A 15,499-nucleotide genomic window follows, 5' to 3' on the forward strand; every position below is an offset into this window, starting at 1 on the left:
AATTGAATTTCTTAGGCAAATTATTATTTTGTTAATTTGAAGGGAAACAATACGGAGGAGCAATGAAAGTAGTAGTAATTAGGGCCATTTTCACTCTCAGGTACAAAGTATACTTGTCTAGTCTCCAAATTCGGAAGTTGAATTCAGTATGTGCAGCGGAAAAAAGGCCGAGTACTTGGGAGTTCAGAAAAATCAACAAGCATCGGCACTATGCCCACTTGCCCAGCTACCAAGAATCGTATTTCTACTGCTGAGAATATCAATGATCTCATTGGCTACACACCTCCTTGGTTTTCTAAATTTTTATCAAAGATGCTGAATGTTAAGAAGAATGAGAGAAAGCTGAGAGAAAGAAGCATGTACAATGGATGAAGAATGAGAGAAAGTTGAGAGAAGGTAGGGCCACTAGTCAATAGTGAAGCACGTGGAAACGGTTTATGTATTTTGTTTTTATGGGAAGTGCAATCATGGTAGGAAAAAGCCTGTTAGTAGAGAAGTTGCAATGGAAGAGCTCCTTCAAGTGGTAAATATTATGAAACATTTCCAGCCAATCCTATGTTGGAAAAATATGCTCTTTAAAAGCATATATATTTATTTAATTGTAATAAACAATTCTGATTAATAAAATAAATGAGGTATTTTATTCAAGTATCTTAATTGCATTAATATTTTAAGTAAAGTCCATTTAATAATATTATATGTATTTATGTTATCACCATGTGGATTCACAGAATACATAAATACAAATTATCTTATGATTAAATAAATTAAGTTCGCAGTTAATAAATAAAATTGGGCACTTTATTTTGGTATACATTGTAATAAATTCATTAAATGATTTGTCGTAATCATCTATGAATTTATTGATGTAGTACGACTACATTGAACAGGATCACATATGAGATTTAATTAACTTTGAAATAACTGTCAGACTTATTAAATCTCATAGGCATTGATTTTACTGTAATCTTAATCTTGAGTTAGTTATGATTTCATGATTGTAATTGTTATTCCATTTGAGTTACCAACGGGCACGACGCACACTTGTAATCAAGATTACCTAGTATCTTGGTGGGAGAAATTATGAGTATTGGAGTTATAAATTAACAATATAGAATTTGTACAACACATCTCTTGATCCACAATAAGTTTTACCCAACTGAGTGGAAAAATTATTCGAAAACATTATCCTAGATAACATACAATTATGGAGGTCAATTTCAATCTTTTAGTGGAGTAGATTTAGAATTAAATAATTGGGCTAGTTTAATTACAAGCTTAATTATTGTAGCCACTATTATATGTACTCATATGATCCCCGGGTTAGCTCATTTAATTGACTGCACCGCTATTGGATTAATAAGTAAGATAACTAGCTATTTAGGTTAAAAACCTAAATATATTATTTAGTGGGAGGCTCCATAAAATATACTTATGTGTAAGGGATTTTGTGTTATTTTACCAAGTGGGCTCATATAACAAGAAGACGTAACGTTACTTTTGGTTTTATTATTTTAAATCAAATATAATTTAATAGAATTAAAAATTAATAAATATGGAACCTAGGGTTTCCACTAAATAGAGATATAAAAGGCTTGTTTTCTCCCAAAAAAAAAGAGCAGTCACATTATACAGATAAAAGAAAAAGATTTTCTCTCTCTAATTTTGAGAGGAATATTTTCTCTTAGTGGTAATAAAAGCGTCACACACATCAAGTGTAGATCAAACTTAAGTCATAATCTGGAAGATCATTCGTGACGAATCGTGATTTGGGAGCTTAGATTAATTCAGCGAAAAAGCCAAATCAGATTATCAATGTATGATTTTCTAGATTACAAATTCATAAATTTTGTATGAGATCGGTTCTAAAAATTTTTATAAAAATTTAGAAAAGCTAATTTTTCTCCAACATCATATCCATCGAGCTCAGTTGGAGTAATAATTCTTGCGTATCAGTCGGAGTAATATTTTTTACCCCACGCCTTGTGTGCATGTAGTGTATGAAAGTCCAATCTTGGGGGTGAGTTTAGCTCATCGTACACTTGTGCAACTCTTTTTTCACCAAGCCTAATGATCTAGAATGGCGGACTGAATTAGTATCTGTCTTCAATAGCTTGTGGATGATGTTGAGTTCTCGTTTCCTCCTGAGAGAGATTCCATCGTTGAATATAGATCTGCTTTGCGTCTCCGAAACTTTGATTTTGATGCCAATAGAAAGAGAATCAAGGTGAAGTTTTTCCATAATCTCACATTAACATCTTTGCAGTAAACAAACTGATCTAACTATTAACTGATCCCTGATATTCATTGCAGGCACTGCGATTAGCTTTAGAGCAGAAAGGATGGGCTTCTGCAGACAACTTTTGAGGTCATATTCAACAAATTTTATCAAGATTAGGACAAACGGTACACCGTACGCATTTGAACCAGGGTCAAAGGGAAAAGAATACAAAGGATTGACCTATTATTCCAATTCGGATGTTCAAGTTCTACTCTGTTAAAATCAAAATGTTTATTCATAAGAAAATGAACACAATAGAATAGGACGTGCAGTTATTGTTTTGCAATTTGACATAAATATTCAGAACAGGAAAATATGAAATGGACGATTTTCCACAATGTTCAACAATTATTAAATATGTTATTCTCAAATGGCCTCCTGTTACCAAGAAAGACCCATCAAGTTTCATCAACTATAAAAGTCATTAAATTAAGGCCATGTCACTTGCCTGAAACGTGCAAGCCTTAACTGAAACTGGAGCCCTGCTATCATTTGTCGAAGTACAGAGCAAATATAATACTGAAATATAGACGCACACCAGATGTCATTTCAAAACGGAATATATAATTTATCCTTAACGAAAATAACACCGGATCCATTCTTCCAAACTTTATAGGCTACGAGTACAAGAAAATAACATCATCACTGCAACATATGCACTAGTAAGGAAAGTTATATCAAACTGGATTCATAAGAAAATGTTAAACCACGACAACACAAGAACACTGAGAACTTGCTGATGGCAGCTCCACCTACTTCAGCTTGACCAGTGTGGCATGATTCCAAAGAGATTAATCCTTCCTCAGTTCCATGTATTCACGATGAATACCATCTTTGTTTAGGACAACAATTTCAAGTTTGTCTCCCTGGTAAAAACATTGAAGGACATGTTAGAAAAAGAAAAAAATGGACTTCATGTGCAAAGAATTGAGCTCGTGTGCTACGAATAAGAACTTGATTTCACCACAGTTGCAATCTCACACCAACAAAAATGCCATCGCATAAGGGGAGAGAGGGGGGAAAAAGAAAAAAACTTGCCGTGTATATGTCCCTCTCAGTTGCTGATGCAAAACAAGTTTTGACCAAATCAACTGCTTCAGCCTCTGAAAGAGGAGTAACAGCATCCTGCAGAAAGCACAAATTTTCAATCAGAAACGTATGAGAATAAAAGCACTGAAGCATCATACGTGCTCTTAAATATCTGAATTTAACAGCTTACCTGGGCAGGCAATAGGAGAGGACTGGGAGACTTTAGTTGGTTATCGAGGAATGGCATGATGAGCGTGGAACCAGAACCCTGGGAGCTATATCCAACCCTCTCATAGGAACCAACAGCATCATATGTGTAGACACAACCCTTCCCTGAAGTGGAATAAGAACAAAAATTTGACAATAACTAAGAAAGAAAAAAAAAAAAACTTAAAAACTGGCGATGGAAGTTTGAAAAATCTTTACCTTCATTGTCAAGCCCACCCAAGACATTAAATGAATAGTAAGGAAAGAAACGTTTGTAGTACAGGGTGTTGGAGAGTAGTTGGCCCATTGCAGGGCAGCTCATTTGCTTGTTGTGCTGATGCTGATAGATCTGTTTTTGAACAATGCACAGAAAAAAAAGATTAGTGGTATGATGCCAGTATATACCAATGCAAAAGAGAAAGAAAGAGAGAAAAAAATTCAAAATAGCTTTCCTCTCCTACAAAACAAAACATCCACTCCCTTTGTTTTAGAGTTGGCAAATTTAAATGCATTTTTTCTTTTTCAAATAGGCATATTTAAGAGATTTAAACACAGATGCTATGTCTGTAACAAGTTCATATGCAAGATAGTTATATTTACCCACAAACACGACAACTCAACAAAGTGCGTCTACTGAACACTCAGCCAGACATTTTTGAAACCTTACCAAATGCCTTGCTGCCAAGAGTTTTTGTAAGGCTTTGACATCAGCTTGAAAACCAGAAGAGGCCATAACACATTTGTCTGCCCTGCATAAGGTTAAAATATAAAAGAAAGAACCCATTATTCAGACTCAGATGAAAATGTTTTGCCAACAACCATTTGCCAACCGTAAAGTGTCCAACAATATGAGAAACAAAAGAATAAGGGATGACCATCCTAGGTCAACAAACACAGTGCAGCACAAGAACCGAACATCATAAACAAAATAAAAGTTGAGTACGTGAAATAAATAAATTTCCTTCTTTTAGCACCCATATGAATTTTGAAGTAACTAGCAGTTTGATGACCTTGGGAAGAATTGATGTGTTCACTTTGACTTGTGTTTTGACTCAAGAGTGCCTAGAAAATCAAAATGTTGTCCAATTGCAGTTTTCCTCGCATAACTAAAAGCCTAAGATCACCGTCCGGCAGTATACTCATAAGAGAAGCCAAGGAATTATGGGAACTCTGCTTTGCAATTACTCTATAAGCCAAAACACAAGTCAAAGTGAACACATCCATTCTTCACCAGGTCATCAAACTGCTAGATTAGGTCAAACTGGAACAGACATCCAATGTCTGCCAGAAGCCATAACCTCTAAACTCACAGCCTGTAATATTTGAATTTATAGAATGCAGTCCATCTTATAGCTCAATATATTGAATCTAAAACTACCTCGGCAAATTAAGAATCATATGCCCGAGATACTGTGCCTAGTTATTTATCCACTATATGATTCTTTGATGAAATTGAATATATAATTATCAAAATTAAGCAGCATGTTTCAATAATTTCCCACATCTTTTACATATAAAATCCTAAAAATCGGACCAAGGCAAGCATCAGTAAAACCCTAACAACTGAAACTTGAAACCGAAATTTTAGTAAACCCCTCCTTAAATCACTAATAAGACTCAAAGCATACAACACACGAACACGAGATGAAATTAATAAAACGAACGAAAGAAATATCTGATGAAGGCGCGCGTACAGTTTAATGATTTTGGAGTAATCGCGGGAGAGGATACTGTAACCGGTTGACATTCGAGTGTCGGCAGCGGTTACACAGTAATCAGCTCCGGCAATCGCAACACAAGTTCTGCAAAACGCATAAACAATATGATTGGAAAAGCTTTAAACCTAGAAGTATATGTAAATGCATGAAGAGAGAAAGACGCTACCCTCCATTATTGTCGTATGGAGACCATGCGGGATGCTGCTTCGTCATGATGAATTGTCAGTAATTAGGGTTTGAAATTTGGACAATATGAATTTGGTTCGTTTCCAGTGTTTCAGATATGAGAGTGGCTTTGAGAACAAGAAATGGGAGCTTAAAACCGACGTCGTTTTCAAGTGAGGGTTTAAGCCGTTGGAGAATGGCTTTAAGAGATTGTATGGAACACAACATTATAGGGTATTAAAACTTTATTTATATTAATTTAATACGTTTAGCAAAAGAAGTAGCCTTATGATTAGAGATGTCCAACTAGCTGTGCGTGCAGGTCCGACCCATTAAAGGAAGGTTTATGCGTGTTCGTGCTCGTGTCGTGTTGTATCTATCTTATATTTTGTGTCGTGCCGTGCCATACTCACTCATGTCATACTGTGTCGTGCCTAAAAAAAAAGCTCGATAACCTTATTTCTTTTTTTAATTGTTTTAAGAAAGCATGTCAAGTTGGGTAAGAAGATTTCTTTTTGAAGATTACTGAAACAACTATAGTGTATGCAGACACAAAATAGAGAAAGCGTGGAGTGCAAGTCACAAAGGAAGCTACCTCTAATTCCATCTCCATTTATTTGAAGAATTCTACAGCCGTGAGAACTAAATTACAAGAATGGAGCAGACAGAAATTTGGTGAAAGGAAACGTAATTGCAGATATTAACCACAAAGCTCACTTGCTTAAAATCTGACCCCTCTCAGTCTTATGACGAGATTAGAGCTGTGGAAAAGCAGCTAGATGATTTTCTCAGGGACGAGGAAATATATTGGAGGCAAAGATCTAAAGCTTTTTGGCATAAAGAAGGGGACTGTAACACCAAATACTGTCATGCTAAGGTTTCAGGACGGAGGAAACGGAATTTGATTGTTAGCCTACTGGACAACAATAATCAGTGGACAGAGGACATAAACGCCATCGAAAATGAAATTTCTACATTTCTAAGATGTTCAGCAGGTATTGAAGTAATTTAGGAGTAGACCATTGGAAAGCAACCAAAAGGGTCATGCGGTACTTACAGAGAACAAAAGACTACATTCTCACAAATCAGAGGTCGGATCAGCTTAAAATCATTGATATACTGACTCCGACTTTGTTGGATGCCAAGATAGTATGAAATTCACTTCGGGATTACATCTATTTGCTAACTAGTGGTGCTGATTCCCAGAAGAGTATTAAACAGTCTCTTATAGCCTCTTCGATAATGGCAACTAGTGTGCAATTTATAATGTTATGGGTATCAATGTGCAAGTGTACACAATAAGTGATATACTGATGAGTATTCAGATCGTCTCCACAGAGATTGATATTATCATATTTGCTACAGTAATCTAAGTAGTTCAGTTTTTTTCTAAATTAAAATAAGACAATTTATGAAATTAATAAACTAATTAAAATAAAAATGCAATAAAGAAAATTCTCACGTCAACCACAAGGATATAACAAATAGGAATAGAGTAGTTGAGTGAGTTTATTCATTTAATGGCATTGACTATTTTTTCAATTATAATACAATTGCTACAACATCTACTACAGCATTGAGCAAAATCCCTCATGCATCCTCAGTTGTCGTCTGTTGGATATTTTATATCTAATGAAACCTAACAGTGACCAATTATTATGCCAACATTAAATATAGCATTAAACGTTCTAGGTTCCATTTACCCTACAAGGTGAATCCATATATCTAGTTCATCACTAATTTTAGATCAAGCATAGCCCTATTCAAATTAAGATTTACTCAAATTGGGAAATCCAATCTAAAACCAGGTATTATCTTAATTGGATCCACTAATTCAGACCTTTTTTAGGCTCTTTCTTAGTTAGTATCCACTTAATTGGTGGTCAGCTGAAATAAGGAATTGAAATAAATACAGTTAAGACAAAATGCTATAGCAAACACAGAGCAACGTACATATGTCAGTCAAACATCCATTAAGCTCGTTTATCACTCAACCACAATCAAATTCAGTTCATATTTTGTGATAGAACAGTAAATAAAATTGTTTTAGCCATAAAATACACCCTTATAAATAAATAGAAAATAAGAAAACAAGATAAAGAGTTGAAGTCTGCTTAATCTTGCGATCTCTCCTTCTTGTTCACTGTGATTCCTCTGTTGCAGCCCTCAAACCCCTCTTATTTTCTATTTTTTCTTTTACTTTTCTCTGTGATTTTTCCTTGAGTGGCGACTCTCTCTCTTTTTCTTTTCATGTTTACTCATTTTATAACTCAGAATTAGGGCATTCGAAAGTGTGTGGCACGTATCCTCCATTTTTGGAAACTTTAAATTGAAATCTTTTAGTTGTTGCATGCGAAATCCAGTCTATCATTGCTCTAGGATTGCTACAGCATCTGTACTGTTGTAGACTTGTTTTAATTCCTCTGTAATCAAGTTATTTCATTGTCTCTACAAGTTTGTTGCAGCAGTATTCCTTTCTTAAAACTCAAGCTTTCGGTCACCTACAATTATGCATATAATTTAAGTACAAATTATTCTAAAACAAATTAATTTATTAAAAATAAACTAAAATGGATGTTCATGCAAAATATAACTAAAATGCAATAAAAACACATCATTTACTCTCTAAGTATTACTAATTTAAGTCTAAAAGTGTCATAATAATTCTCATTTCATATAGTTATCACATCCCCAAACTTAACCCCTTACTTGTCCTCAAGTAATGACAACAACACTAATACTAACAATCATGCAACAACAACTTAACTCTGGTATCAAGTTGGTTAGGATTGATTGACCCTCAGTTCTAAACTTAGGTTTTATTCTGTCCAAAGTGTGTATGTGTCACTTTGATCAAGTTCTAGAGGTGCTGCAATATTACACAAACATTATATGTAACTCGGAGGTAAAACATGAGTACATTCATATATATAGGAGCAGAAGTCACAAATAGGTTCAAACTGTGCTACGCAAAATATTCCTTTTTTTTTTTTGCTAGTCAAATTCTCTTCAATGTGTCATTGATTTTTCATGTGAATGTCTATCACTGGTAATGATGACACCCAATTACTCACCACCGCACAAATCAGAGTTGCTGCAGCAATAACATATAAAATGCTATAACATAGTCTTATATATAAACACATTTAGCTCAAGGCTAAACATGAGGCTTATGAATAGACATGGCTACTCAATATCCTAGACAGATAACCTTTGTCTTTTTATCTTTTTTTTAGTTGCTACAGTAATGCTCATAGCTCTTGTCGTCTTTTTACTCAAGTCTGCATGTGGGTACATACTCAGCCCTAGTTACTCAGCAACTTAAGCCATTGGAGGAGAATTTATTTCATATAAAGCACAGTTTATGATAAATCTAAAAATTTCCCTCCAAACTTGAGATATTTTCTACCCTTTTTGGTCTTTCTAGCTCTGCGACAATATACTCATAAAACTCAACCAAAGCTTAAGTGATGAGACAGAATTTCAACATTCATCTATAAACTATCCCTACTTGGCAGTCACAAATACTGAATGACACTTAATTTATCTTCATTAGGTTTTTCAATCCATACACAAATACTGGATAACATAGTTACAAATAACACACAATACAAACACATGCACTCACAAACACATTACACCTTAACACAACCCCCCCAAACTTTAGAGGTGTTGTATCATCACAGGCACACAGAATAAAAACCAAAACAAATATGCATACACGAATAATAAAGAGATGCAAAATGAACAATCTAAAATAAATAAATAAATAAATAAAAGAAAATTTTCAGAAGTTGGAAAATTAAATTAGGCTGGCAAGGGATACTCTCTTGTTGTTGGATGTTCTGCTGCAGCTCTGGCTGAAAAAAGGTTCACTTCTTCTTAGTTGCACTACGCAAACATTCCTTAGGTGAACTTTGTGTTATGACAGCTGGCTGCTTCTTTTTTTGGCTCTGAGTTGAACTAATTGGTGAAGTTCCAACAGGTTCACTAACTTGGCGTTATTCATTTGTGCTCTGGTTCTTCTAGTGTTGTAGCACCTCCAGAAGGTTGTGCCCCTTAGCGTTTGTTGTAGAACCTAGGAGCTGTGACATAAGATTCTGTTAGGGTTTGTTGTGCAGTAGCTGGAGCAGGTTTTGCTGTAGTTGGTTCAGTGATACTGGCAATGAGGTCTCTCAGGCTGATTCTTGCTATCTCTGTTCTAGCAACTGTACTAATAACTTGCTCTATAGCTGCATCCACATTCCCTTCCCATTTTGATTCCAATTCTTCTTCTTCTAAAATTTTCTCCTTTCCTTTGTGAAATGGAGACACCTTTGGAGGTTCTCTTTCCTCCTCTCTTATTGGCTCTTCTTTTTTTCTCCTCCTCTTTTTCATTTGCTTCTGGCTCTTCCTCTTCAAACTCTTCTTCCTCTAGTTGTTCTCGCTATTGTTCCCCCTCATACTCCCTTTCAGCCTCTCCATATTTACTTATTTATGCTATAGCGGCTTTCTCTGCCTCTCCAAAATTAAACTGATGTAGCAACGAATATGAAAAGTCTACATCTTCACTCTTCATGTACAGGGCAAATTTTTATTCTTCAAGATGCTGCAAGCAGATCCAAAATCTCTTATTTTCTTCCATCTAGGCTTGGACACATGCGTGCACTGCCTCACTAAGCACTTAAAGCATATTCTCGATCCATGTAGCTTGTTCTGTCCTTGCTATAGTATGACGGTCTAGGGTTGCTGCAGCAGCAGATTCTCCAGCAATTCTCTCAACTGTCCTTACAGTATTCGCTCGTTAATTCTTTATTCTCTCATCACTGTCTTTAAAATGCACTCCCGAGGCTTTACAGATTCCTGTGATAAGAGAACGGAATAGTAGTGCAGCAGATTTTTGCTTTTTCATAGCACAATTTCTAATTTCCTTCTCAATGATCTTGCCTACATCGATCACTGGACTTTGACTATAGCATAAAGGAGGATTAGTCTGTCTTGAAAAAATTGTTATGGCGTGGGTAGTTGGCATTTATCGAGATTTCAAAAAATTGACCCAAACTTTGGCAATAGGTTTCAAATCGATCCTATTAACCACTTGCATCTCTCATTCATCCACTTGCTACCCAAAAGCTTTCATGGCTCTATAAAATCCTTAAATTTGTCTTTGACCTTGTAGCTATAGAAGCGTGAAGGGTCCTTTAATCGAGCAGCTCTCATCTTAATCTTCATCATTGCTAGAGCAGACTGAACATAATTGTATGGTGCCTAAAAGGGAAGTAAATCGTAAAAGGAAAAGGAATTGAAAACAATAGTGAGTTATCAACGAGAAGAGAAAGAATTGTAGTAAGAGTGAAAGATGCTATAGTGAATCCTTAATTTATAGCAGGCGACAAAATAGAAAAAGGAAGGTAATTAAAAGGATAAGTTGAAAAGAATATTTGAAATTTAAACAAATCTAATTTAAAAAGGGAAATTATATTTTTCACGGTAATTTAAGGATTGTACAATCCTTCATTATCTGCAACTCTGATCTGCTGACACAAGTCTGACAAATTTCCAAGGGTAAAAATTTCCATGACTTTGTCAATGCAACGGTAAAAATCGATGCTGCAACAGTTAATTCGATGTTACAACAACAGCAATAAACTCCCCTATTGGATGAGAACCAATTTCCAACTGTTATGTTATATGTGACGCTCTAGCAAATCACGTCAATTTGTTTGCCCCTCTCTCTTTTTTTATTTAATTTTAAAAAATGTGATGCAGTAAAATAAAAGAAAGAAAAGAAATTAAATAATCTATTTAAAAGGACAAAAACCGTAAATTAAAGCATGTAAAACTAAACTTAATTGTTAAAGACAAATTGAAATAACTTACCTCGTCATTGGGTTACCTCCCAATTAGCGCTTGATTTTAGGTCCTTCAGCCTAATTATTCTTGATTTCTCATGTTGGATCCCTTATGAACAGGTCCTCCCTTGGGTGAGTCACAATAGCTGCCATGTAATGCTTCACTTTGTGCCCATTAACCTTGAATTCTTGACCTGTTCTTTCATCTAAGAGTTCAACGGCCCTATAAGGATATAATTTGACAAGCTTAAAAGGTCCTGACCATCTAGATTTCAATTTTCCAAGAAAGAGCTTTAATCACGAGTTATAAAGTAAGACTTGAGTGCCTAGAATGAGTTCCCTCTGTTGGATTCTCTGATCATGTCATTACTTGGTCTTCTCTTTATAGATTCTTAAATTTTCATAGGAGAATAACCTAAACTCCTCTAGCTCATAAAGTTGTAATTTTCTTTGCTCTGCTACAATAGTCATGTCCATGTCCATGTTCAATTGCTTGATTGCCCAATATATTTTGTGCTCTAGCTCTAATGACAAGTGACACACTTTTCCATAAACAATTCTATACGGTGACATGCCAATTGGAGTTTTATAGGCTGTTCTATAAGCCCATAAAGAGTCATTTAATCTAGCTCTTCTTCTGGACGAACTAGTGATTCAAAGAATGTTGTGAATTCGGAAGAATTTGTGATTGAAGATTTCAATAAAGCAATTGATAACTGGGAATTACCTAAAGTTAATAAAGAAATGATTTATAAAACAAAAAAGCTTGATTTTTTAAAGAATGATTATGTTATAAAGACTGAAGAACGTGACATAACTCTTTCAAAGCCTTTTGAAACAATTCATTTGTTTTCAGAACAATCTTTAAAGAAATTAAAAGATAAAATTTTAATTATATTCATATTGGATTAATACAAGTCGGTATAAAACCCCTTACTAAAGAAGGTCTAAATACTTCCATCCTTGCCGTTCTGAGAGATGGTCGATTCATCTCTTTTGATGATTCTTTACTAAGTAGTATAGAATCAAGTCTGTGTAAAGGTCCCATTTCATTTAATTGTTATCCAAACATAACGATTTCTTTAAAAGACAAGAATATTTTAAAAAGTATAATTTTACAAATCAAGACCCATAATTATGATATGATTGAAGGATCTATTTCTGTAGCCTTAATTTATAAAATTTCTTACAAAGCTATGATTTCCGCGTTTAGCACGCAACATAAATTTCAGTCAAAAAGAGATGAGACTCAGTATTCAGATGTTGCAAAATGTGACTCAGTATTCAGATGGTAAAGTCAAATTATCCTTTTGGAGATCTACATCAACCAGATTCTCTGATAAAGATTCATGTTCAAGCATTCCTTCATTGGAAAGAAAATTTTCAAAAGTACCTTCTATTATAAATCTCCCTTCCCAACCTGTAAATAGTCAACCTAGGTTTTCCACTTCGGATCTACCTAGTTCCTCTATACATTCTGTTGATTATACCACTAGTGTTCCTCACCCGATCTACACTAGCAGCCAACATGAACAAAGACAAGAAGAGAAGGAACCTTCTCCTCCAACTTCTCCTACGTTTTCTGCAATCACAGAAAATGTTATAAATGTCATTGAAAAAGATTTTGAACTGGATAAAACTTTTCTCCACAATGATTTTTATTCAGACTGTAATAAAGACAAAAGACTTTGGTTTTTCAAACATTTTCTAAATCAAACAAAAGAAATTCAAGAGACATATTATGAATTTGTAAATTCACATAAAATTCATATATTGTTTTTTGATTGGTTTGAGATATATTCTTCGAATAACAACATCTCTTATCTTTTTAAAGAGTCAAACCCTATTACTATTAGGAAGAAAATTCCTGAGCTGAAACTTTCTGATAGCAATAGAGTCATAGAATTTGAGCATCCACCTCTTCGGAGTTTAGCCATAAACCACGGTGAACCTCCTGTTGAGATTAGAGCCTTACCTTATAAAATCCCTAAACCAAATGATTCTAATGCGAATTTAAGTAGTATTATTCAACAAAATAATTTCTGTAATACTAACTTAAATACAATAGGAAAACAGTTGACTAGGATAGAAAGCCAATTCCAAAAGTCAACCATAGTTGTTTCTCCTATTAGCACAAAATCGGATTCTGACAAAAAGCTTAAGGAACCTATTTTCAAACCTTTTCAGGTTTCGAAAACTAGTCAAAAGCTTGTTCAAGAGTCAAAATTGAATTTTGCTAAAGCCATTAGAGACCAATTAGATAGAATAGAAGCTTCTTCTTCTTCTTCTTCTAAGGTCCAGATAGCCCCAGATAGTGCCCAATCTAGCAAGATTGGTGTACTAGAACATGACAATGTTTCTATAGCCTCTTCCGATATAGAAGCATTTATAGATCAACCATCTGCTCCTAACGCCAATAAAATCCATTGGGATTTAGCCTTACCTACTGTCAAGACTCCACCAGATCTAGTATAGATAATAGACCGAGTGCTTTAAATCAATCGAGATTTAATGTATCTTCTGTCTATGAGTGGAATATTGATGGTATGTCTGAGTATAACATCTTAGGCTTGTTGCAACAAATGACCATGGTAGCCAATGTCTATAAAACTCAGGCGGGAACTTCTGATAGAGCCATAGCAGAAATTCTCTTGGCTGGTTTTACTGGTCAACTTAAAGGTTGGTGGGATCATCTTCTCACTCAACAGAAACAATTAAATGTCCTAAACTCTATTCAAGTCGATGAGAATGGAGCCCCCATTCTTGATGAGCTCAATAGTCCAATTCAGGATGCTGTTGCTACCCTGATTTTGACTATATCCCTTCATTTCATAGGTGACCCTTCGCACCTTAGGGATAAGAACGCTGAGTTACTAAACAATCTAAGGTGTAGGAAACTTAGTGAATTCCAAAGCTATAAAACCACATTCTTTACCAGACTTTTCCTTAGGGATGATGCAAATCATATAACTTGGAAGGAGAAATTCCTTGCAGGTTTACCGACCCTACTTGGAGAAAAGGTTAGGAATTCCATTAAAGCCCTGTATGACAACCGTATTCCTTATGATGAGCTTACCTATGGTGAACTTGTCAGTTTTGTCAACAAAGAAGGTTTAAAGTTTTGTCAAGATTTGAAGTTACAGAAACGACTAAAATGGGAGCTTAGGAGATCTAAGCAAGAATTAGGTAGTTTCTGTAAATAATTTAATTATGACCCCTTTAAAACTTCTACTTCTAAGGATTGTAATGGTAAGTGTTCTTCGAAACTTTACAAAAAACATTACAAATCAAAAAGCCATAGGAAATCTTTTCAAGATTTTAGAGAACTTTCTTATAAGAAACCCTCGAGGCCTTATAAGAAGCCCAACTTCTCTAAAAAGAAAGAGTTTAGAGCCAAACCAAAAAATTCCTTTTAACTACAGAGAGGCCACATGTTACAAATGTGGAAAGAAAGGCCATACTGTAAAATTTTGTCGTATGAACAGAAAGCTCCATGAGCTTGGCCTTGATGAAGAAATTCTTTCTAAAGTTGCCCCTTTACTTGTAGAGTCTTCTGACTCTGAGTCTTCCATGACGGGAGATAGTGAGCCTCTATAGGTTGATGAGTTAAATGACTCTGAATCTGTTTCTTCTAGTGATTCTGACATCAGTAATTCAGATTCTTATTTAAAGAAAATCAATGTTTTGACCAAAGACCAAGAAATCTTTCTTGAGCTTGTTAAACATATTTCTGATCCAAACCTTCAAAAGGAATACCTTGATAAACTTTTAAAAACCCTGGATTCTAATAAAGCAGAAACTTCTAAAGTTCCAATTGTTAAAAAGAATTCTTACGATCTCACTGAAATTTTGGGTAAAAAGAAAACAAAGAAAATAATCCCCAATATCCAAGATCTTCAAGAAGAAATCAAAGAAATCAAACTTGAGATTAAAGAATTAAAAGAAAAACAAAAGAATGATTCTGAAACCATTCAACTTCTCCTACAAAAACAATTAAAAGATAATTCTGATAAAGAAGTTGAATCCGATGGCGATAATGAACAAAATCTTAAAAACATTGAATCTGTACCCAATGATTTTCTGTTTGTTTTAAAACAAATCACTACCAGAAAATACTTGATTAAAATCACTTTAATCTTTTCTAAAGATTTTGAAATTGACACCATTGCCCTCTTTGACACTGGTGCCGATTTAAATTGGATTAAAGAGGAAATCGTCCTTAAAAAATTTTATGAAAAGACAAAAGAAAGACTGTCAGCCGCCAATAA

The 15,499-nt window shown here is 34.7% G+C and overlaps 2 protein-coding genes across 3 annotated transcripts; one reads left to right on the top strand and one right to left on the bottom strand.

The window, feature by feature from the left end:
- The first annotated feature begins 210 nt into the window (after window positions 1-210).
- Window positions 211-2,367, top strand: LOC102607330 (uncharacterized). The gene is made up of 4 exons (XM_015525547.1): window positions 211-359; window positions 475-523; window positions 2,114-2,227; window positions 2,314-2,367. Exons 1-4 carry the CDS (start codon window positions 211-213, stop codon window positions 2,365-2,367), a joined length of 366 nt encoding a protein of 121 aa, XP_015381033.1.
- A 458-nt stretch (window positions 2,368-2,825) lies between these two features.
- On the bottom strand, window positions 2,826-5,612 carry LOC102621086 (proteasome subunit beta type-1). Of its 2 annotated transcripts, none has more exons than XM_052439156.1 (7): window positions 5,402-5,612; window positions 5,212-5,319; window positions 4,185-4,266; window positions 3,737-3,866; window positions 3,501-3,643; window positions 3,316-3,406; window positions 2,826-3,143 (listed from the first exon to the last, which is right to left on the bottom strand). In XM_052439156.1, the coding sequence occupies exons 1-7, from the start codon at window positions 5,446-5,448 to the stop codon at window positions 3,073-3,075; spliced, it is 672 nt and encodes a 223-aa protein (XP_052295116.1). In that variant the 5' UTR covers window positions 5,449-5,612; the 3' UTR covers window positions 2,826-3,072. The 2 variants fall into 2 exon arrangements, with proteins under 2 accessions (XP_052295116.1, XP_006493223.1); XM_006493160.4 differs by having other exon boundaries at window positions 2,826-3,147; window positions 3,320-3,406; window positions 5,402-5,610.
- Window positions 5,613-15,499: the final 9,887 nt, after the last annotated feature.

This window comes from Citrus sinensis, chromosome 4 (genome assembly GCF_022201045.2).
Source record: "Citrus sinensis cultivar Valencia sweet orange chromosome 4, DVS_A1.0, whole genome shotgun sequence".
In the NCBI taxonomy this organism is placed as follows: domain Eukaryota; kingdom Viridiplantae; phylum Streptophyta; class Magnoliopsida; order Sapindales; family Rutaceae; genus Citrus; species Citrus sinensis.

Coding starts and splice junctions, on each gene's coding strand:
- LOC102607330 (XM_015525547.1), top strand. CDS start 211: ATGCCCACTTGCCCAGCTACCAAGAATCGTATTTCTACTGCTGAGAAT. Junction 524..2,113: donor TGGAAGAGCTCCTTCAAGTG/GTAAATATTATG, acceptor TGTCTTCAATAG/CTTGTGGATGATGTTGAGTT. Junction 2,228..2,313: donor CCAATAGAAAGAGAATCAAG/GTGAAGTTTTTC, acceptor TATTCATTGCAG/GCACTGCGATTAGCTTTAGA.
- LOC102621086 (XM_052439156.1), bottom strand. CDS start 5,448: ATGACGAAGCAGCATCCCGCATGGTCTCCATACGACAATAATGGAGG. Junction 3,644..3,736: donor GGGTGGGCTTGACAATGAAG/GTAAAGATTTTT, acceptor ATTCCACTTCAG/GGAAGGGTTGTGTCTACACA. Junction 3,407..3,500: donor CTCTCCTATTGCCTGCCCAG/GTAAGCTGTTAA, acceptor TGCTTTCTGCAG/GATGCTGTTACTCCTCTTTC.